Raw genomic sequence first — 23,740 nt, 5'->3', positions numbered from 1 at the left:
CCGCGGCGGGGAGAGCTGAAACTAATGCAGACAGCTTCTGTTCGCACAGGACCCAATAGTTGGTAAAACCCTTCAGTCGTATGTGGTGTGTATGTAGATGTTGTCATTACCCTGCTTTGCAAAGAGTTCCATCCCTGCCCTCAAGGAACTTGGGTGCCAAGCAGGAGAAACCCCTCTGGTGGTTTCAGAATTCACTTGTTGGTTTGCCGTGGCCCGGTGGGGATGGTACTCAGTCGGTGGGAGTGGTTGTTGTCTTTGGTGCCAGAGAAGGTGACATATGAACGGGGCCTTGAAGGATGAGTAGAAGTTTGCTGGGGTCAGACGGCGGGGAGGGCATTCTGGGCAGAGGGAAGAGCGAGTGAGAGCGCATCACAGTGCCAGATGGAACTGGGGAGGGGATCCCAGGAGACACACTGGGAAGGTGGGCCTTGGCCTGACCTTGAGGGAAGGGCAGGATAGGAGAGGGGGCCCAGAGTGGGGATGGGGCAGCCCAGTATCTGGGAGTTGGAGGTACAGGGCTGTGTGACCCTGAGCAGCCCACCTTCCTTCTCTGGGCTCCACTTGCCTCTTGGGTAGATCTCCGAGGCTGGAATGGAAGGGCTCAGAGCCCCTGCCATCTCTGGCATTGGTGCTTTGTGACGCGGGGCAGGCCTTGCCGAAGGGCTTTGAAGCCAGACCTCTCTAAACCTATAGTCGACGCCTCCGTCCCTGGCTGGTCCTAGGATCTGCTCTGTGTGGGACGGGGCTGCACTGCAGGTACAGCGAGGAAAGACACCAGCCCTGAGCTTGGCCCTCGTGGCCAAGCAAACCTCCCAAGTGTGAGAAGGTCTTGAACAGAGACTCCTTTGTGTGGACAGAATGCAGCCATTTGGATCTTAGCTGCTCTGGGGAGAAGCGCCATGTCTAAACTGGTGGCTTGACCCTCATTTCCAACTGGACCCTGCAGTGGGGGGCAGCAAGCATCACTGCCTTCCCATCTGCTGCCATCCCATAGAGTCACTCAGCCATGGGGCCCTGGGACGGACACTGGGAGGGTTCCGTGCGCTGTGGTTAACTCCTGCTAAGACTCAGGAATGGGGACTTCCTCTCACTTCCCACCTGCTCTTCTGGAGGGCCTGGTGTGGCACAGCGGTGGGGAGGGGGTTCAGGAAGGACCCAGGAAGGAGGAAGCCAGGACCTCTGGCCTGGATGAGTTTGTAAGGTAATGGGGACCCAGACATAAAAGCAGACAAATGACAATCTTGTGTGAGGCAGCAGCAGAAGGACCAATTTTTGGTTAGGGCATCTAGGAAGGCTCCCTGGAGGAGGTGGCATTGGCTCAAGCCTGGTCAAACATCATAAACATCAGAGAAAGTGCTGGGCCTCTGGCCAGTGGAGAGAATGACTGACCCAGGGCAGGCTTGAGAATGTTTGGGGGAAGGGAAGAAGGGCTGTGGGGAGGCCACGTTCTACCTGCAGAGTGTTTCCTCTGGGGCTGGGGGCAGCTGTGAGACCCTAGGGTCCCCAACTGGGAATATACCCAGGCAGCAGCAGCAATCTGATGGACCACTGTCCAGGGCCTTTCTCGGGGAGCCCGGCCAATCAGTGTAGTGGTTGTCCCGACACTCCTGTGACCCCCAGCCTCTGAGGGCTGGTGGGCAGGGAGGGCCTGGGTCATCTCAGGACCCCTCCAGCTGGGGGCCAAGTGCAGAACAGACCCCCTGTTAGTGATTATGGCTCTGAATTCCTGAGAGGAACATGGAGACCTGGGGTCAGGGCCAGTTCTTTGTGGGCCCAGGAGGGATTGTGGGGTACAGGAATGGGATCAGCAGCGTGGGGACCCCACATACCATCTAAAACCCAGACTAAAAGGCCCCCCCCCCCCCACTGCCATCTCTGCCTCTCTGGGTCCCGGGCCTCTCTGCCTGGGCATTGGGGCGATGGGGACTTGGCTGTGCTGTGTGTCCCCCCCCTTTGCCTTCAGTGATGCTGTGAGTCACAGGCCTGGTGTGGAAGGAAGGCACGTGTAGGCTTTGTCACCATCTGGTTCTGTTTTCCACCCTCTGCAGATCATGCATTTTTAATGGGTTACAGAGTAGACCCCTGGCAGGCCGTGGGAGGAGGGGCAGGGGGACTGAGTTCCAGCCCTGCTTCTTATCCCCTGCCTGATGTACAAGTCCCAGCAGCTCTCTGAACCTCAGTCCTTTGTCTTTAGAATGGGATTACAGTGGGGGAGAGGGCAGGTGGGGATGGATGGTGACAAGGGCCGGGGTTTCGTTATGGGGTGATGAGGAAATGTTCTAAAATGGATGGTGGTGGTGATTGCACAGCTCTGTGCGTGTACTAAATACCATTAAACTCTACCCTTTAAATGGGTGAATTGTATGGTATATGAATTACATTTCAATAAAGCTCTTATAAAATGTGGCTGGCCAGCAGAAAGGCCTGAGAGAGGTTTTGTTAGTAATTATGAGGAGACAGTCTAGGGTGGTGGAAAGTGTGGGGTCTCTTTGCTCGGGTCCAGACTAGCTGCGTGACCTTGAGTGAGTTTCTAAATCCCTCTGGGCTTAGATTCCTTATCTTTAAGGAGGGGAGGGGCGTGTGGAGGAGCAATCACCTGTAGGATTGTTCAGAGGATTAAATAAGATAATAAAAAAAGTGCATCTCTGGTATATGGCAGGGTCTTAAAAAGGGAGTTTATTTCAGTGGTTCTTATAGTAATGTTTATTACTTCTCTATAGTAATTGCTACAGTAATCATAGTTACTATGAATAGTGGAAAACAGTGCAGATGGGGTTAGAGTCTGTTGTATAGCAAGAGTATGTAGATTAGCGGTGTTCTCTGGGGCGGGTCTGAGGCCATCTCTGGTCCCCGGGCAGGCCAAGCCCTGCCTTCCCTCTGCTTTGGCAATCTTCTCTGTACCATCAGCCAACTGGCACTTGCTTGACGCGTGGAAGTGTGAGCATCATGACCCATCTGAGATAACCCCACATGCCCTCCCGGAAAGGAATACTGAGAGGCTCAGGGGAGCACTATGTTAACAATTCGTGGGCCCCTGCCCAGAAACCGGCCCTTGACCAGCTCCTGCGAGTGCAGGGATGAAACTCAACCCTGTCTCCCTCTCCAGAAGCCCACAGCTGAAAGAGAAGGCAGATGTGCGCAGTGGATAGAGTGAATCAAGGCAGACTGCATTGAACTTCAGTGTTTTGTGGGGATGCAGGGAAGCAGAATGCCCTCGGTGGGTGGCCTGGAGGTGAACATTGCGAAGGAGAGGTGCTCAGGGAAGGCTTCCGAGGGAGAGGACATTTGGGCCACATTTTAAAGCCACAATAAGAGTTCTCAAAGCCAAGAGGTAGAAACTGTAGGCAGTCTGCAGGGAAGGAAATCCTGTGTCTTCCCAGGATTCAGGAGAGGGTGAGTTATCCCAGCCCTCCGTGGGAGACGGGGAGCGGTGAAAATGTCATTTGGAAAATCTCTGCCTCCCTGTGGAGCTTAGACTTGCCCCTCTGGCCATAGGGAGCCATAGGAGGTTTGTAAGCTATTACATTCGTACTGGGGTGAGATGCTCATACCCATGCCACAGATTAGCCTGTGGCTCACTGGTGTTCCTGTCAGCACCTGTTCTTGCCACAGGGACTGCTCCTTGCTGGCGGGGGGGTGGGGGGGGGCGGCGGTAGGCTGACCCGGCAGCTCTGTGGGAAGCCCCTGGCTCTGCCCTGCGGTCCGCCTCTGCCCTGGGGATGTGGAGTGTGAGGCCTAGAGTTCCAGAGGTACCCTCCTCCAGCCACCCAGCTGGTTTGTCTCTGTACATTGTGGCCTGGGGGCCACCTGCCCTCACACAGGTGTGCTGACAACCCCGGGAGGGACAGAGGCGTTCTGGCCTCACCTCCTTGCACCCCCTGCGTCCCCAGCCTGGAGAGTGGCTTCTGCTCTGCAGACCCCCACCCCAGCCGAGCTGATGTGTTCACACCTTGCTCTGCAGGCCCCCACCTTGGCTCAGGCTGTTCACACCTCCCACAGAGCCTTCCCCTTCCCTCGGCTTGATACATCCCCCCATCTCAGCCACCTGGTTCCCAGAAACCGGGGACTGGCTTACATCTTTTCATTTGTCTAAGCGCGGAGCATAGGCTGGGGCTCACGCAGCACGGGAGGCCGAGACTTGAGGTGCCTCCAGGAGCAGGGAGTCACAGGAGAAAGAGAAAGGGCCTGCTATAGTAGGGGAGGTGGGACTGTGCCCTGTTTAAAGGGAGTGCCGGTCTGGCTTTGCAAGGTCTTTGAGTATTTGAAGGAGAAATTAGCAGTGACGATTTTTAAGTGTTCTATTTGGTTACGACGGTGTGTGGGCCCAGCACAGTAGGACAATTAGCTAGAGGCCTCGGATCGCCAGCAGGGCAGTTTGTGAGGGGATCTGCAACCAGATCACCTGGGTTGACATCCCAGCTCCAGATTTTACGTGCTGTGTGGCCTTGGACAATTACTGGACCTCTCTGTGCCTCGGTTTCCTCGTCCGTGAAGCGGGGATCATAGTAGAGGTCACTTCATAGAGTTGTCCTGCGTGCAAGGGGCTTATTAGCACAGTACGTGCATTGCTCCAGCTGTTGCTATGGAATGGTGTGAGCTTACGGGTTGAATCTGCTGGGTCTCAAGGGCTGGGTGATGGGAAAGAAGAGGAAGTCAAGAGCATCTCATTAGTCTGCTTGACAACCCCCCCCTCAGCCAGAGAGGTCCCTGGGCTTTCAGCTGGGCAGCCAGAGTCCATCCCCGTCCTGACCCCACCAGGCCTTTTAGTTTTTCTCAGGCTGCACCCTGCTCCCTGCATAGTTTGCATTCTCACCAGAACAGTCTCGCTGGGTTCGCAAAGGGTGGGGTCTGAGCTTAGTCACCTGTGTGTCCTTCGGACCCTCGCACAGGGCCTGCCTCGGGGTGGGCTTTCGGTGGCTGCTGGGTGAGCTGACCTGGTGAGGGAAGGTGGGGGATTTGCTTCCAAGGTGGCATAAAGCTTACGTTTGCATCTCCTCAGCCGTGGCAGACGTGCCGGTCCGCCGTGGCATGCTGTCCCCCGAGTCCGCATGCCCAGCGTGTGGTCCTCGCAGCCGCGACCCGGGGGCCTGAGTGGGTGTGTGAGCTGAGGCCTGTCTGCCTCCCTGCTCTCTGCGGCCCCCTCCTCTTTGGTCTCCAGAGCTCACGCCCCGTCCGAGGGTACCACGGAGGGTACCATGCCTACTCTTCTGGGGAAAACCCTGGGTCTGCTCTTTAGAATTGATGTTTGTGGAGTGAAAACAGGAAATTGTCTCTTTGGAGGGAGAGGGAACGCCTCACCAGGCTGACTGCGGGTCTCCAGCTGGGAAGTGGCCCTTCCTGGGTGCGGGCCATGAGGGTCTGGGGGCCGCGGGGGTGGAGGCAGTGGTCAGCATGGGGGTGCCTGGACCTCAGCCACATCCCAGGAGGCGGGCAGCCCGGGTGTTGCTGGGGGGAAACCGAGGGGAATACCTCGTGGGGAAACCGTGGGGAAACCGAGGGGCTGGACCAGTTACCCACAGCTGTGTGACACACTGGCCTAAAATGGATCTGCTTACTGTGACCGCACATTCTTCCTCACCACTGTAGGTTGGCCGGGCACTTCCTCTGCTGCTTGCTCCCGGGCTCCCGTGGCTGCACGCAGCTGGAGGGTGGGCTGGCCTGGCAGGCCCGAGCGGGCCTCATTCCCACATCCGGCGTCAGCGCTGGTCAGGCAGCCCCGCTCTCTCCGTCCGGTGGGCAGGACAGGTCTCTTGCACGGCTGTGTCAGGGGACGCTCCAGGAGAGTGTGGGCAGAAGCGGCAGGACCTCTTCAGGCCTAGTCTGGCAAGTTGCCTGACGTTGCTTCGGTGCATTCTGTGGGTCAAAGTGAGCCACCAGGCCAGACTAGATTTTCCGAGAGCAGGGGAATGGATGCCACCTCTGGAGGGCAGGGGACGGCGGAGTCTCCCTGCAAAGAGGCGTGTGGACAGGGCCAGGAGGACTGCAGCCAGCTTTGCAGGCGTTCTCCCACATGACTCCGGGCAAGTCACTTGACCCCTCTGAGCCTCAGTTTCCACATCTGTAGAGTGGGGGTCCTGCCTTGTAGTTTTATTCATTAGAAACCCAGCGTGCTGCCACAGTGCCCGGAGCAATAAATAGTAGCTTTATCATGGTCACTGATCTCTTGGAATAAATATGGAATCTGAGGCAGGATCCACAGTAGGTTTGTTTCCAGACCTCTGGTCACCTGTTCCGGTGCTCTTCTTGCTTCCCAGAAGGCCCTGTCCCATCAGGGCCTCTCTCTGTCTGAGCGGACGTGCAGGGTCTGGGTCCTGGGTAGTTTTCTGGTCCTCAAGGTGGTCTGGTCTTGCAGAGTTTCACCTCCCTAGTCTCCCCACGGCTGGGCCGTGCTGTCTGCCCAGGATTAATAACTTACTTATGATATGGAATAAAAGCCAGACATCACCTCACTGCTGCTCCTTCTGAGCAGAGCCAGTGAGGGCTGGTCTGGGGGCTGGTTTTATTTTCCTGCCCTGGCATCCTCAGGCTGGCTGGAGGGAGGGCGGCCTCTGGGCCGCTGAGTGTGGTGGGGGCCGTGCTTGCCTTCCCTCTGTCTCCCATACTCAGAGGGGCAGAGGCCCGGGGGCGGGGGCCTTTTGGAGGGGACCCAGGGCATTTGTGCCGTGGGACGTTTCCAAGCCATCTGCCAGGGCTGGCATTCCATTTTCAGCAGGTAGGCCTTGCCCTGCCTTCAGAGCCTGAGAAACAACAGCGATGACTTGGACGACAGTAACAGTAATCTTTGCAGGCTGCCTCAGCTCTGGCAGCCGAGCTTCCTGTTAGCACAAATAATCCTTGTGTTATGAAAACCTCCAGTGATGAGTTCAGCTCAGCGTCATTTGCCCAGATGACCCTGACTTTGGCCTGAGTGCAGACAGCTGTGTCCGGAGGAGGCTTTCAGGGCCTCTTGGTCCCCTCTTAAGTTTTCCAGACGAGGAAAGCTGAGGCTCAGGGAGGGGAAGAGACTCACCCAGGGTCACAGAGCAACTGTCAGGACCCCTGACTCCCCGTCCAGTGCTCCCCTACGATCCCACTCAGCCTCTCCCGAGTCAGTGGACAAGGACCGAGTAAATGTTGACAGTGACTCAGGTCGTAAGCCCTGTGCCGGCCAGAGATGCAGCAGCCATGGCAACGGCTTCAGAGCCTAAATGCTGAAGCGATCGGCCCGGCGGTTGCCTGCTGGGACATGTCCTGGCAAGTCCTCGGGCCTGGATCCCACTGCGAGGGCAGGATGCTCAACTTCTGCATGTCCTTGTTTCCCTGAAAACTGGGAAGCCGACTAAGAAAACACGGTGTCAGCTGCCCAGTTAGGATCTGAAGATGGAACAAAACCTTCTGGTGTTTCTCGGCCCTAAGTCAGCATTGCCACTGGTTTATCCATTTTCAAAATTCGGGAGGGCAGTGGGTTGCTGTTTCGCCCACATTACTTGTCAGAGGGTTATCAGACACCCTGCAGTCTCCTTTTCTTCTGCTTTCCCTAACACGGCCAAGGGGCGGGTAGAACAGGCCCCTTTCAGAGAAATGTTTGAAGGTGGAAGCGTTTGTCCAGACACAGTTGGTCTGAATGCAAACCCTGTTCCCAGCGGGTTGCCTGAAGCCTTTTGTCAGCCTTTGCTTTTAAGCCAACCAAATATTTATACCTCTGATCTGTCCAGAAAATGCCCTTACCCCCCAGCCCCCCCGCCCCACAGCAGAGGTTCGTTTCCGCCCCTAGAGGCTGGCAGGAGCCCACACTCTGAACAAGCTCCTCCAGCCCAAAGAGGCCTTGTGTTCTGTAGCCTGACAGGCCACCGGCCTGGGTGTGTTGAGTGCTTGGTGCTTTGTCACCTCATAATTCATCGTCCCTAGGTGGGGAGGCTCTAGGTAAAACATGCTGTCCCCTCAGCCGTGGCCACATTGTCTGGGGGAGCAGATCTCTCATGAAGGGCCATAATGCCCAAGGGAGTTCGTTAAGGAGGCTTGGCCCCAACGATGCTTATTGAAGGGGGTTTTGTTCCAAAGTTGGCCCCCTGGTGTGGCTCAGTACTCGTGCTCCTGAAGCTCACATTTCAAAGAGGAATAGACAGGAATATCCCCTGGATGGGGACAGAGCACAGCCACAAGCCACTGAGGGCACGGAGGAGGGAGCAATGATGGGGTGACATCTGAGCTCGGCTGGAGGGGCATTCCTGGCAGAGCTCACGGCAGCCACGAAGGTGCGGAGGGCCGCGTGAACACATGTGGTTCCAGGTGTGGAACAGGGCCCATGCGGCTGCAGTGGGGGAAGGGGGGTGGATTTTTAGTGTAAATAATTCCAAAAGGGAAACAAACAGGGCTTGACAGGAAAAACAAGTCAGGGGGTGGTCCAGACACCACGCTCTCTGGGGTGACGGTTGTGGCCTCCCTAACCTATCTCCCTGCCTCTATCCATGCCCCTGTCATCCATCACCAGGGGCAGCCAGGGCAGTCTTGTTCATTCCCAGCCCTTCCGTGATGCTCCTGTGGGGGGAGCCAAGCAGGCTGGGGCTGTGGTCCCTCCTCCCTGTCCTGCTGGGACCTCCTCTGCCCCTTCCCTCAGTGCTCCCCTGACTGCCCTCCTTCGGAGCCGTCCTCCCCAGATGCTGTCCCCTCATCTCCCTCAGGCTTTTGCTCAAATGTCACCTTGAGTAACCTCTTCCCTGACTCCATTCTTTAAAATTTCAGATCCCACTTCTCTCCTCTGCTTAAGTTTTCCCCACGGCTCCTTCCATTTGGTATGCCATGGTTTTACTTATTGATTGCCTGTCTCACCGCTCCGTAGAACGCTGGCTCAAGGTGAGGAGGGGTTTGTGGCTATGTCCCCAGCACCTAGAACGGGGCCTGCTCAGTATGTAGCCCATGAATGAGTGAATGACTAGAGGAACCGTAGCAGACAGAGCTTTAGGAGAAGCACAATTGCAGAGGTGTATGGACTCGGGTACCTGCTGAGTGGCCCAAGCCACTGGGATGTGAGCATTTGCGTTGCTAGTTAATTGACAGGGTTTAGCACAGACAAGGTTTGGTGACGTGTCAGAGTTCTGAGAAATCTGGAAAACATGTTCATGGTGCCAAGCCGAGGTCAGGAGTTAAGGACAGCAACCTGCCCCAGCTAATCTGGATTCCTCTCCACTGAGGGCAGTGATGCCCAGAGTGCATGTGTGGTCAGGGGCCCCTCGTGGGCTGGCGCTGGGCCCTGCACGGGAATCCCAGTGACTAGGCCCACTCCTCCTTCCATTCCCCCATGCTTATCCGCCTTGCATAGGGAACCTTCCCTGCCACCACCACATCCCTCGTTTATCACTCGCTGCGGACCTGCTGTATGTCAGACTCGGTGGTAAACATTTTACATGACCTCATGTGGGGGATGCATGGCTTAAAACCAAGTCGGCACCCCTCTGGGCCAGGGTGATGTCAGATGGATGAGAGGGGAGGTCTGGCTGGGACAAGTGACCTGCGGGGGGGCTGGCCCTCAGTTCTGGGCGGGACTGGCCCACCTCTTCCCGGAGCCACCCCATGATCAGCTGCCTTGCTTCTGAGCTGTGGGGCTCCGACTGCAGGGCCACGGTGCAGGGAGCCCCTCCTCAGCTCAGGGCCTGGCAGCCACACTGCCTCCTGGCATTTGAAAGCTGCTTCCTGTCTCCTTGTCCCGAAGCTACTGCTACCGCCAAGACTCAGGGCCAAGCAGGGGGCCAAGTAGTGCTCCCAGCCCGAGCTTGGCGGGCCATGGTGGTGATAGAGGGGGACACTTCAGAGCCACGTGGCTCCTGGGCACAGGGAATGGAAAGTGGGGGTGGCTGCTAGCCTGGCAAGCTCTGCCCTGAACTCTGGCTGGGCTCCAGGGTGGGGGTTTGCTGCAGAAGGGGAGTCTCTGAGCACCTGTAGGTGTGAGGCCCTGCCCTGCCCTGGGCTGGGACCTCTACTGCTGGGGGGCGGGGTCATGAAAAGTGAGCACCCTTCCTTTAAAAATATTTACCAAGCTTTTGAAGACCTAAGCAACTGCTCTCCACGGTGCCAGAGGACAGAATCAATCATCCCCTTCATCATCATCGTAGAGGCACCGCTACTATTTGTTCTCACCCTCCGCACCGTGGACTGCCCAGCTTGGGTGGCCGTGACATCACTGACTTGCCACCGGCCACCCAGCAGATCACAGCCCCTCCCCGACTCACCCAGCTCAGGACAGTGTTGGTGAATTATCCTTCATTCCCAGTGGAGTCACCCCTGGAGGGAAGGAGGTGGTTAGGTTCTCAGACGGTGCCTAAGGCACAAGTAGATGCGGTGTGGACCGTCCTTGGTCAGGCCCCGCCCAGGGACAGGCTCTCGACATAAGAGAAATGCAGAAATGCAGCCTGCCCAGCACCCTCCCCCCTCGTTCAGGGCCCGTTCTCATTGTCCTGTCCTTCCCTCTCTGTCTTGCCCATTTCCTGCATTACGACAAACAGATTCTGGTCGAACGACGGCAGCTGATACTACTCTGTGGAACTCCGATGACCCTTCAACATTCCATTGTCGAGAAGCTTCCGGAGTCTAGATCAGTGGTTCCCAGCCCCGGCGGCACAGGAGAATCATCTGGGCGGCTCGGAGAACCTCTTGATGCCCGGGCCGCACCTGCTGAGATTTGATCCGTTGGTCTGGGGTGTGGGCTTGGCGCCAGTAATTCTGCAAATGCCCCTGGCGATCTGAATGGGCATCTGGCGGTGACACCCACTGCTGTGGCCTCCTGGAAAAGTCTACTGTTTGATGGAAAAGTTGGGGTCAGGTCGGGGGTGCCGGGAGAGCCAGGCCAGAGAAGGACGGAACGGAAGAGCCTGCCGCCCTGCCGTGGGCCGTGCCTCGGGAAGGGCCTTTGTGCGTCACGACTTCAGTCCATCCTGCCAGTAACCCTTTGGTTTCACATGGGGACTCTGAGGCTTGGGGAGGGCCTGCTCCCAGGTGCAGCCTCTACACCACTTGCTGGGCAGTTGGGGGACAGAAAAGGAGGGCTTCATGGGGTTGGCTTCCTTTTTTTAACCTTTGTTTAAAACGCCTCTTAAAATAATGATGCCTCGCTCATTGCAGTAGGCGGGCATTCTGTGCAGAATCGACTTTCCTTTTCAGATGGGCAATCGTAGGAAAGTCAGAAAACACCTCAAAGCTTAAAGAGAAGGAAGTTGCTACAGTTTTGCCCCCCAGAGCTCCCTAGCAGCTGGGTGCGTTCCCACCAACCTTTGGTGTGTCCTTTGTCATCTTTAAAATTACCCTGACCTGGTGCAGCCTCTTCTTCTTGGCAAGCACTTTCTCCCTTAAGGATCCTCAACCCATGGTATCTTTTCCCTCAGGGATCTCTTCCCGTGTACGGGCAGGGATCTGAGCGAGGCAAAGCCAGGTCTCGGTGGAACCAGGAGTTAGAGGCTCACCACCCTGGGGTTCTAGGATGCTGCTCCCAGCACTGAAGCCATAGGCTCCCTTCCTGAGCCACGGGGACTCCCAGGCACACCGTGAACGAGGGTGATGGTAATCCTGGCAGCAAATGGGAACACTGGCACCGTCCTCGCTGTGTGCCTGGACCATTCTAGCCGCTCTGTGCACATTCCTCAGAGCAGGCCCAAGGATGGGTGCCGGTATAATCCGGAGACACAGGGATGTCGGAGTAACTTGTCCAGGATGACAGGGTGCGAGAGTGACAGCACCCAGGGATGCTGGCTCGCGGCTCGCTGCATTTACCCACCATACCTACCACGGCGCTTCTCCCCCGAGAGGGATTCGTGCTGCAGATGCACTGGGAAGCCTTTCACCCGGCACCTCCCAGGGTGTGGGGCCTGCAGAGGTCATGGCCCTGGGAAGGGGGCGGGCAGCCGTCGTCCCAGATAACTAACTACCTCCAGCTGGTGGGGGCGGTCGGGGCTTCTTCCGAGACTCCGGCCTGTTCTGGGAGTTCTCCTTCGGCCCGTGTGGGGCGGGCAGGGCAGGGCACGCCAGCTGAGGACGAGCCGGGCAGCTCTCCGCAGCCTCCGGGGCTCCTTCCTCCCGCCTGTCCCCGGAGCGGCTGCTCGGGAAGAATCGGCTTTCAGACTTGCCTTGGCGGGGGCCCAGGCCTTGGCGGCGCAGCGTGCCGCCGAGCTCCCGCGGCCTGGGGCTTCCACAGCAGGTTCGAATTACACGGCATCGCAGCGTCCGCGGGCCTTCGTCCCAGCCGTGCTGACTCACGCTTCCGCGGTCACGGGCGGCCCGCGCGGCTCGTGCACGAGTGCCATCTGAGCGCGCGCGTGTTGTCTCCGTGCCTACGTGTCTGCTGTCGGCCGGCACGCGTGCGGGCGCCGTCGCGTCGTGTGGCCTCGCCGTGCGCGCGTGACCCTGTTTGCACGCATGTGGGTCATCTCTCATTTCCGTACGTGTGTGTCATGCTTTTTTTTTAAACAGCTTTATTGAGATACAGTTCACGTAGCACGCAGTTCACCTAATTTAGTGTGCAGTGTGGTGAATTTTTGTGATATGCGTAGAGTTGGGTAATTATCACCACATTCAATTTGAGGATATTTTCACTATCTCAGAAAGAAGCCCTGTGCCCTTTTGTGCACCGCCCCCCCCCCGGCCCCCCCAATCCATTACCCCAGCCCTTGGCAACCACTCATCTTTCTGTGTCTATAGACTTCTCTATTCTGGATATTTCCTATGGATGGGATTGTATCCTATATGGCCTTTTGTGACTGGCTTCTTTCACTTGGCAGGATGTTTTCGAGATTCATGTGTGTTTTAGCATGCATCAGTTCTTCGTTTTGGTTTTTTTTATTCCTCCATTCATCTGTTGGTGGGCATTTGGGTGGTTTCTCCTTCTTGGTCACCGGGAGTAGGGCTGCAGTGAGCGTCCATGTGCAAGTTTTTGTGTGGACATTGGTCGTCATTTCTCTGGGGCGTGTACCAAGAAGTGGAATTGTGGGGTCCTATGGTCACCGTTTAGTATTTTGTGGAGCTGCTAGACTGTTGTCCAGGGTGGCTGCATCACTTTACCTTGCCTCTGGCCGTGTCCAGTGTGGAGGGGGGCAGAGACTCTGGCAGTAGCCTGCCAGGGCTGGGGTGGGGTAGTTTCCCAGATGGGGGATCCCTGAGGGCATGAGCGTGCCAGCAAGAATGATTGAAGAGAGGGTGAGCGTGGTGATGCCGGAAGGAAGGGCACTAATTACAGGAGCTGAGTTCTGGAGGGGGAGAGGGAGGGGAGCGGGAGGTGAGGACGGGCACAGCGGGGGGAGTTCATAGGATGGTGGCAGGGCAGGGGAGAGCCTGCCTGATCGTGCCTGTTTTCTCCTTGAAAACAAGAGAGGAGGAGGCGGGGACAGTGTTAGGAGTCTCAGCCATCGGGAGAGCTGGGATGCAGACGTAACAGGGAGATGCAGCAGAATCACCAGCCAGCATCGTGCTCACATGAGAGTTGGGGCCGCTGATTCCAAGTGAGACCAGCTCTGCATTGGTATGCAAACCTGGAGAGGGTGACTGGGTGGGTTGAACCAGGGCGGAGGCTTTTCTGGGACAGTGGGAAGGAGGGAAAGGCAGGGACAGAGCTGTGGGTATTCACAGAATTCTTATGCATCTAGACTGAGAAGTCCAAGTTGGTAGGAAGGGAGGTGAGGACTTGGCGGGGGTGGGTGGTGGTGGTGGGGGGGTATGGACAGTGATGAAGCAGTGAGGTCATGCACTGGCAGTCTTGATGACGCTTGGTAACAGCTGGAGCCAGAGTGTTGCGGTTGGGTGAGCAGAACGGTGGTGGGAGGGAAGCGGACACCTGCAGTGGGGGTCTCTGAGTTCCAGCCAGAGACGCCGTCTAGGCCAGGGCTAGAAGCAGGTGGCTGGGCTGGGGGTGGACCCGAGGGAAGCCATTTCAGGTTCTCTTGCCAATCCCAGTTGTGTGCATCACCCCAGCCTCCCCTTGCTCGGCTTTCTTTCATTTCCTACAATGGAACGGTTTTAAGCTGGATTTGCTGGAAGCCTAGAACCTGAGACAGCACAGGTGGCAGTAAAACCTTGGTAATGGAATTTCCAGAACAAGTTTGGGCCCAAGAATGTGCTCTCCTTGGGAGGTGGCGGGATGGTTGGTTGGGTTGGAGGCCTGCTCTACTTCTTTTTCCTCTGGGGAGGCCCCACATAAGCTCATCTTGGAAGGAGAAGAAGGAGGGGACCTGGCTTACCCTTCACCTGGCTTCCCTGGAGCTGCCATCTTGAAATAGGTCCTCCTGGGCATTCTGCAAAGGTTAATGAATCTGAGGGCACAGCAAGGGGCCTCTGGATTACGCTTTGCTAGAAGGAGGGCGTGTGGCTGTTCTCTCAGCACTCAGCCACCCACCTGTGCCTGGACCCCAGGCTCTGTCCCTGCTGTCTGTCTCTGCACTTGACCTCGCACAGACGGAGTCCTTTCCTGTCTCAGCCCAGACTTCGGCACCCCCACGGACACATATTTCAGTCTTTGGGGGTATCTTCCAAGAGAAGTGTTGGCTTATTCTACCCTTGCCTCACAGTTTATGTGCAAGTATGTGCAACTTCAGAATAAACACATTTAAATATACACATGTACACATACATACTAATTCTAAAATAACGTGGCTTCAGTTATCTGCTGAGATATGAGGGACCTCATCCTGATGGCAGACAGCTACCAGTGATCTGCTGAACTTGCTCAGTTATGACCTACGGCAGGAGACAAGGATAAGCCAGTGCCTACCTCCCCCATCACCACATGGCCCCGTCTCCTTCAGGCGCCCCGGACTTACCCTCTGGACCTGGGGGCTTTTCCTGCAGGGAAGCTGGGCTGAAAAATCTGGGATAGTATGGCCTGGAGGCCTCTGGATGAAGACACGGCAGAAGGCATTACCTTTGCAACTGACATGATGTCACCGGCCATATTGGAGATGTCAAACAGGTCCCCCTCAGCCACTCATCTCCCAGGAAAGGCCCCTCAGTAGCAGCCGTAGGAAAGGGGTCCGGAGCCAGGCTGCTGGTGGCCAGGCCTGCGCCTTGGAGAGAGTCCATTTGGAGAAATGGCCTGAGGACCTGCACAGTATGTGGCTCAACTGGATATAAGGAGCTGTTTGCTGTTGTTTGTGTTGCACGAAGAACCTTTCTAATATCTATCTCCACTGAGTTGCTGTTTCCACGAGAAGAAGGTCCGGGGGAAAGCAGATAGGGCCAACATTTATTTTCCAGGAACTTATGTTCTGCCTTTTCTTGATGTCTTATACAGAAATTTGATTTGATTTGAGTTCTTTAAAATTAGCCACCACTTTTCAGAAATATAAACATCTCATAAATTGAGAGACGGGAGTAATTTGGCAGGGAGGCAGAGAGCCAGAACGTTCCCGTTGCCAGTCTGTCTGCCCCAAGTGGTGCCTGGTTTCCTGGCAGGGCAGAGCTGGAGATAGTCCGCCAACCCTCTCACGGTGCAGATGGGGAATCCGAGGGCCATGGGGGAGGGACCTGCCCAGTCTACCTCCTGATCTGGTGGCTGACCTTGCCCACCCATCCCCTCTCCAGGAGGAGGGCCTCAGAGGCTGAGGGGACACCCCAGCCTGGACAAGAACTGCCTATCAAGGCCAGACGCAATGCCCAAAATGGACCAGGAACATTGCTGGCAAGTTCTGTCCTTGACCCCCAGTGGGATCAAGGGGGAATCCACAGTCACAAAGAGGTTTGAAACTGATTTCCCAGGTTGTATATTACAGGGCTTGGGTCTTTGCCCTCCCCAGTTAACCAGGATAGGGAAATAGGGGTTTGCTAACTCTTCCCTGGGGAGAGGCCTGTGCTGTCACTTACTTGCTGGGTGACTGGGCAAGTTTCTTAACCATTCGGAGCCTGTTTCCTTATCTGTGAAATGGGTCTAGTATTTGCATTTATCTTATAAGGCTGTTGTAAAGATGAAATAATATATGTAAATATAAGTGGCAGATAGCGTTGTTACTAGCAGTGATAAGAGGACTGTTCACAAAGAGGAGAGTTGTAGGGAAGTGTATTTCAGCTCACTAAAACCTGACCAGTGTCCCTGCACAGAATAGGTTAGATCTTGAGGGAGGGAGCTCTCTGTTGCTAGAGGCATCCAAACAAAAGTGAAGACCTCCCCTGAGTAGGGAGGTAGTTGAGGTATTGAAGCTTCAGACTGAGGTAGGCATGGCAATCTTGAAAGGTCCACGATTGTGGACAGGAGGGGTGAACTGGACAGCAGGGCCTTGCAGCCCAGCCCGATGCTGTGCGGATCATTCCAGAGCCTGCATCCCTCGTGTGAGGCCCTGAGATCTGGTGGCCATATGGGGCAGGCAATGCCAGAATTTGAGGAGTTGCAGTAGCTTTGGCGGGAAGAGGATTGGTGGCGGCCGACTCACGTGCTCAGTAGGTCTTAGAGGACCTCGTCTCAGAACGGGCTGTGGTGGGGAAACTGGTGGTGTTTGGTTGCGTAAAGTCATGGCTGCTTTAAAAGGAGGGGGCTCCTATTCAAGTGGAGAAGGTCTGATAGATTGGTAAGAATGGTTCCTTCACGCGCTGCCTGGTGTTCACAGCTGCATTCCCAGTGTCTGGAGCGGTGCTGGTATTCAGTAGGCACTCAGTAGGTACTTGTTGAATGAGTGAAGGAATTCAACAAATATATATTTCTTCAGGACTGCCTACTATTTTCCAGGCCCTGTGGTGGGTGGGCTGGTCTGACTGCTTTCTAGGCCTGGTGCCGGTGGGGGGAGGGTGTGAGCTTGCGCAGCTCAACACATCGAGTTGTGTGTCTCGTTGGCCCCTGTGATTATTGCCTCCACTGGGGGCTAATAACACACTTGCCGGCCTTGGCCAAGGTTATATTTTTAATGTTTTTATTTCCAAGGCCAACACCTGATTATTTTTACAGACATATTTTGATGCAGGGGAAAAATTAGATTAAAAACAGAGCACGTATTCCTGTGCCCTACTCTGGCTCTTTCGTTGTCAGCGAACGTTAGCTGCTGTCCCGGGTGTAGACGCACACATGCTTTAAATCTGCAATAATAGCCCTTTGTATTGGAGTGGGGAACCAGCACCCATGTGAGGGATAATTAGCCTTTACCAGTGGGCATTTCCCCCCCTTGTCTGCCCTGTAGGTAAAGGCAGATCTTCAGGATGGTGCTTTGGGGTTGGAATTCTGTGCTCTGTGGGGGGGGGGGGGAAGGGGGGTGTATTTATGGCAAAGCCTTTCCAGTGTCCCCCTCCCCCCTCGAAGTGCTGGAACCCTTTGTTTAAATGAAATGTTATGTGGAACCCCATGAGTGCACAGCACAGGAAAAGTGGATCTGCTTTGCTTTAAATGGGCATGGCCCCCCCCTTGCTCAGCGTCCTCCCACCCGTTCCCACCTCCCTGCCCCCGAGGAAGGGTCCGCACGCGGGTAGTCACACACATTTGCATTCACAAATGCTCGCCTGTTCTGTGCTGTGTATTCACACTTCTTCTCTCTCCCCCTTTGCTCCTTCGGCTTGCTGCGGGCCTGGTTCAGGCGGGCCTCATCCGCACGGACAGCAGCGACTACTTCATAGAGCCCCTGGAGTGGGGGCAGCAGAAGCAGGAGGCCCGCGGGAGGACGCACGTGCTGTACCGGCGGGAGGCCGTCCGGCAGGAGGGGGCCCAGCCCGGCGGGGACCTTCACAATGAAGGTAGGCACTGGGCAGGTCCCTGAGCTCCACCTCTGCCTGGACCTGCGGTGTTTTTAGGTCACTTCTGACCTTAACCTCTTGAGCCCTGGCCTCAGTCTTCTCATCTGTAAAGTGGGGCTGGAGCACGTATACCAGCAGAGAAACCCCAGTGGGTTTTAGGGGCTACTACAGCTGGCTGGAGTCGGGGGGCCAGGTGAGCGACTCGAGCCCCCTGAACTGTGGCCCTAGGGACTCCAGAGGTCTCTGTGTGGCTCTACGTCGCTTCGGAAGGTGACTTCCCTGCCTAGCGGAAGGTGCAATGGCTGCAGTTGGCTCTTCCCCCCTGAAAATCAACTCAGCCCTTGGGAGCCACAGGAAGGAAGGTCTTAGGGCACTTGTAGAGGGGACTGCCAGGTATCAGGGCATCGGGGTCAGCTTTGTGTCCAACAGACTATTTTTAATCCTACATCCAGCACTGTCAGCTAACCTAACCAAGTTGCTTAACATCTCTGAACCTCATTTTCTAATCTGTAAAGTGGGGGTGATTGTGGCTCTCTCAGGTTGCGTGTATTCGCAATAGTGTATATAAAAATCCCAGCGTGGAGCTTGGCACATAGTGGGCGTTTGATAAATGATTGCTCTTATTCCAGTATTGTTATTAGGGTAACTACTGCCAGGTTAGGGCGAGAGCCCCTGAGAGCAGCCCGGCGATCTGCTCGGCAGCCCGCACGTACTCGGGACCCATGCTTTTGTGACCGACGTGAGGGATGCAGCGTGTGCTGGTCCCAGGCCCATGGCCAGATGCACTGTCCAACTTAGCTTTGTCATGAAGCCCCTTTGGCCAAGAGGACATGAGGAGGCCTTGGGTGGAATCTGGCCGTGAATGGACCGCACCCTCCTGCCAGGGCCCTGGTGGGGTGGGGCAGAGCGGGAAGGAATGCTGGAAACCAGTTGTCCCCACATACAATGCCTCCTTTGAAGCTCTGGCTGCCCTCCCAGTGTGGCTCACAGGAGAGGCCGAGCTGGGTGGTGGAGGGCTCTGCAGGCCTGGGGTGGGGGTGGGGGGCTGGGGTAGATTTCAGGGGCAGCCTGGGACAGCACCATGCCCTCCACTGTGGCTGGGAAGAAAGACAAGTTTCATTGGGCTCCATTTTATCTGAAGCCAGTTCTGAACAAAAGACCATAAATCTCCCCTTTTGGGGAGACCCACAGCCGTGGGCCTGGAACCAACCACATTGCTTACCATCATGGTCAGTGGCTGGGAAGCCCAGACCGCTGAGCTCAACAGGGTTGGCACTCAGGCCCAGGAAGGCTGGTGGGGCTCCCCGTCATCAGGGGAGTCCTGGGCCTGTGGGTGATGCCATGCCCTGGGCCCACCTGTGTCCCTCCTTAGACTAGCGGCAGTGGAAGGCTTTCTTGGAAACCTGTGACACTGTTATTTTAAGACCACTGGTGTGTCTGAGCCCAGAGAGTATATTAGCATTTCTGCGTGTGCCTGTCTTCATTTATCATTCTCGATTAAGTCGAAAGGTTTCACCTCACGTCTGTGGGTTTACCTTTTAGCACCCAAAGAAATGCCTCAGAGGCCGAGGCCAGGCAGTCAGAGCCTGCTTAGCTGCCAATAAATGGGCTTTTGAGCAATCTGCCTCAGCCTGAGCACCTTCCTCCATCTCTGTCTACCCCCATGCCCCATGCTGCCCAAGTGTCAGCCCAGCTCAGGGGTCCCCTCTCCTGGATCCCTAAGCCCTCTGGATTTCTCCTGGGACTGTTTCTTGTCCCAGATAGGCTGGGGGCCTTCCTAGAGGACAGATATCATGTCTTCATGATCTTTGTTCCTTCACATGAGCTCCGCTCCCCCACAGGGTATGGCTTTCGTCAAGGAAGGAGAGGAGGCATCAGAAGACCCATCAGATTGATTTTCTAGCTGAGCTGTGGCCTGTGGAGGGGCTTCAGCCCCCAGGGCTCCATGGTAGAAGTATCTGACATGCACCGATGAATTTGGTGGTGGAGGGGACTCTTCCTGGCACTCAGGGTATGGTCTTGACGACTGCTTCCTGAAGAGGACATGCATGTACCCACAGACTCACCCACTCATGTGTAACACACACACGCACACTCACACACCTCCCACACTCACCCACTCATACGTAACACACTACACTTTGGAGTCTGGAGGTAGAAGTTCCCCTGGCTGGACCTCCAGGTGTGGCTGGCCCCCTCCCAGCCCCTCAGGGACTGCCCTGTGGACACTGCTTGGCCTCAGGGGCTGTGCCCTGGACACTGCCATGCTCTGAATGCTGCCCTCTCTCTCCTCACCCCACGGCCCTGCTCTCTATAACCCCTTCCCACCCTATGGTCCCCACCTGTGGAGGGAACGGGATGCCACGGGGCCATATGCCCCTGTGGCCAGAGTTCCAGCTCTCTGGCTGGGGGCCAGGGCCGTCGGACGTGAGGGCAGCTTGTCCCTTCAGGGGCAGCCAGCCAGGCTGGGCTCTGGGCTGCTGCTTATTTTAACTTGAGATAGAATCCACCATTTTAATGATTTCCAAGTATACAGTTCAGTGGGTTTTTACTGTGTTTACAATGTTGTGCAACCATCACCACTATCTGATTCCAGAACATTTCTGTCACTCCCATAAAGAGCCCTGTACCCATGAATTAATGACCTCTCCCCTTTCCCCTCGCCCCAACCCCCGGGCAGCCACTCATCCACCTTCTCTCTTTGTGCCTGTTCTGGACATCTCGTGTAAAGGGAATCACGCAACATGTGGCCTTTTGTGACTGGCTTCTGTCGCTTAGCCTGTGAGGTCCATCCGTGTGTAGCACGTGTCAGTCCCTCATTCCTGTGCACGGCAGGGTGATATTCCAGTTGCATGAACAGACCACATTTTGTTTATCTCTTCATCTGTTGATGGACATTTGGGTTGTTTCCATTTTCTGGTTATGATGATAACGCCGCCATGAACGTTCGTGTATGAGGTTTTGTGTGGACGTATGTTTTCAATTCTTTTGGGTATAGGACTCGGAGTGGAATTGCTGGGTCCTGTGGTAACACTGTATTTAACTTTTTGGGCGACTGCCAAACTGCTTGTCAAAGCAGCTGCACCATTGTGCATTCTCATGGGGCTTCTTGGGTGGGCTCTTGGAAAGGCTCCCAGGGGCCTGCTGCCCCCACCCTCCCCACTCGGAAGGTTACCTATGTCTGGCCCAAAGGATGAGAGATGCAAGAGGGTGTGGGTGGCACCTCTCCAGGGCCTGTGGTGGTGATGTCAGCAGGCCCTCCCTACGGCCCCTCGTTCTTTTTGCCGAGAGGAAAATCTGGGTGGGCCCTGGGAGGGAGCCCTGGGTTTGTATTCTGGGCTTTGGCCATTAACCTGCTGTGTGACCTGGGATGAGTCAGGCAACCTCTCTGAGCCTCCCTTTGACAGACCTGGCTGGGAGAGCTCTAAGGGGTCAAGCTGCACATTTCACTTGCAGTTGGTAAACCTTCGGGCCCTGCTCATGTGTTGGGAGTGACTGTCATTTAGTCTCCCTGCTCCATGGAGAGAATGCTTGCCCCCTCTCCTCCCCTCCTGGGGCTTCTCCCTCCTCTCTCCCAGGCATTTGTCTCTGGGCTGCTGTACTCACCATTGGGCTCGGGCGCCAGGTTGAGCGAGGGTGACAGTGGCCTGAGCCACGGTCACCAGCCTGTGCATCACTCAGAGGGCTGGCCACACGTTTCTGCTTTCCCAAGTGGGCCAGTGGGCACACGTTTTTCCAACCCTTTAGTCTAGTGCTTTCCTTCCTTGGTGCTTGCAGGCCACTAACTGAAGGGATGATAAAAAGAGACAGTAGCAGAGTCCCATGGTTCCTTGTTGCCCTGTCCTCAGATTTTAGTTCCTGAAGTATCCATGTCGATAGAGCTGAGAGGCAGAACTTGGGTCTCTGCTGAGGTACCCGTGGAATCCTCCATGAGGGTCACCCACACTGTGGCTGGTGTCACCCTACACTTGCTCACAGTGGATTTTGCCGGTGTACTTCCCTCTGCTCGGGACCCTCTGTTCCCCGTGTTCCAGCAGGTTGTCTCCTGTTCCCTGTCTGGCCCAGCTTAGACGTCCCCTCCTCCAGAAGCTTCTGTCAACTCCCCAGTCCTGGTTTGGGGCTCTGGTGTGGCAGCCTTCCCTAGTCAGTCTTCCTGTAGGCCTTGAAGTTATCGTACTATTACCTTCTGGTTCCTTCTCTGTCATCTGGGGCAGGCAGTGGGCTGAAGGGCAGGGGACCTTCATCACACACCCACCATCCACCCACCTAATAAGTTTGCACCCCTCCTGCGGCCACACCCCTTGATACACGCTGGGCATGCTTTGGTGGCATTTTCCTGTCCTTAGCTCCTGTCCCACTCTTTGGGAGATTCTCACATAACTGGATATTCTTAGAAATCAATGGTACAAGTATCAGAACTTCAGGGTAGGATGGTGGGGAAATCATGAAATGTTAAGGCTTGAAGCCTTCTCAAGAGACCCCCAGGCTCCTATCCTGCTTTCTTAGTGTGGGGGAGGAAAAATAATTTCCCCTTTACTCTTCTAGGTTCTTGGCTGAGGCACCCTGTAATAAACGATTAGCAAGAATAAAACAAACAGAAGTTTAACTACATGGATTCCTCCTGTATATGTGGAAGAGGCCCAGGGAAACTGAGTAACTCCCTCAAATGGTCCAAGCCACCACCTTAACATCTCCAGCTAAAGACAAAAGACCATGTTGGTGGGTGGGGAGGAGGAGTGAGTTATGGGAGGTTACCAAGAAAAGCACAGTAAACAAGGGAAAGGTTATGTGGATTTAAGTCATTTCCTTCTTTATTGATAAGAATTTCCCGAGATTTAGAGTCATCCTCCTTTTCCTGGTACAGACAGGGAGACACCCTTACAAATGGAGATTTTCCTTCTACATGAAAGCGTCTCTTGCAAAAGGCTCACTCCTACGCAATTTCCAGAGCTTTTCCTGTGTCTGCCATTTCTTAAAAATCAGTCTAAAATAATCCTTGTGCCACAGAGACATATTTTGGGGTGGCAAATTTTGTTCCCCTTCATTCGTTTTTCCCACAGCGTCCTCAGGAACCCTTAACTCCACTGCCCCAACAAATGTTGCTCCAGTCTTTTCAGACTAGGGTGTAGATGACTGATAACTGCTTTGGGGGCTACCTTTCTCCGGAGCAGCACCGATGGTGATGTTTCCAAGCCTGCTCTCTTGATTTGGACAGACCTGGACAAGCTACTCTGGACCTCAGTTTGTTGACCTGTATATTGGGGACAGGAACCTGAGAGTTATAAGGATTGGATTGGATTCGATTGGATTGGGGGTCAGCAAACTAAGGCTGCCACGTGTTTTTGGATTTTAAGTTTTACTGAGACGGACATACTTGTTGCTTATATATTGTCGATGGCCACTTGTATACCAAATTGAATCACCGAGACAGACACTGTATGACTCACAAAGGTAAAAATACTATCTGGTCCTCTACAGAAAAAGTTTGACAACTCCTAGATTACGTCATACAAGTTCATGAATCCTAGTTAAATAAGTATTTTTGCATTTTGCCAAAAAGGCAAAGCGGTGATGGTGACATTGGGTTGCTGGCAGTGATGGGGAGGGATTTGGGGGGGACATACTCCAGGGGTTTCTGCATAGGACTGCAGTAACACCATGATTTTTTCCCTTTAGGGAGAGGTTTCCACCCACTGCCACCTTTGATTTTTTTTTTTTTTTTAAAGATTTTATTTATTTATTCATGAGAGACAGAGAGAGAGACAGAGGCAGAGGGAGAAGCAGGCTCCCCGTGGAGCAGGGAGCCCGATGTGGGACTCGATCCCAGGACCCTGGGATCATGACCTGAGCCGAAGGCAGACACTTAACCGACTGAGCCACCCAGGCGTCCTGCTACCTTTGATTTTTATAGCCAGCTCCTGGATAAGAGATCAAGGATGGTTCATCTCCGAGTCACAGGAGGGGAGGGGGAGGCTTGCAGGGGTGAATGGGCTGGGCTAGGGCACATGGAGAGATAGAGCTGAGTGGGAACTGGGACCTAGGCTTGTGACTCCCGGCCAGATCCCCCTTCTCTGCTGTT

At 55.2% G+C, this 23,740-nt stretch overlaps 1 protein-coding gene across 1 annotated transcript in view; it reads left to right on the top strand.

The window, feature by feature from the left end:
- The window catches only part of ADAMTS14 (ADAM metallopeptidase with thrombospondin type 1 motif 14), a 72,602-nt gene that overhangs the window by 4,579 nt on the left and 44,283 nt on the right, over window positions 1-23,740 (top strand). The window contains exon 3 of the mRNA XM_036083947.2: window positions 17,505-17,661. Within this exon, the coding sequence (XP_035939840.2) occupies window positions 17,505-17,661 (157 nt within the window). The remainder of the gene's footprint in view (window positions 1-17,504; window positions 17,662-23,740) is intronic.

Source organism: Halichoerus grypus, chromosome 7 (assembly GCF_964656455.1).
Source record: "Halichoerus grypus chromosome 7, mHalGry1.hap1.1, whole genome shotgun sequence".
NCBI classification, from domain to species: domain Eukaryota; kingdom Metazoa; phylum Chordata; class Mammalia; order Carnivora; family Phocidae; genus Halichoerus; species Halichoerus grypus.
The sequence above is the reverse complement of the archived record's forward strand: the minus strand, read 5'-3'. Positions and strand labels throughout refer to the sequence as shown.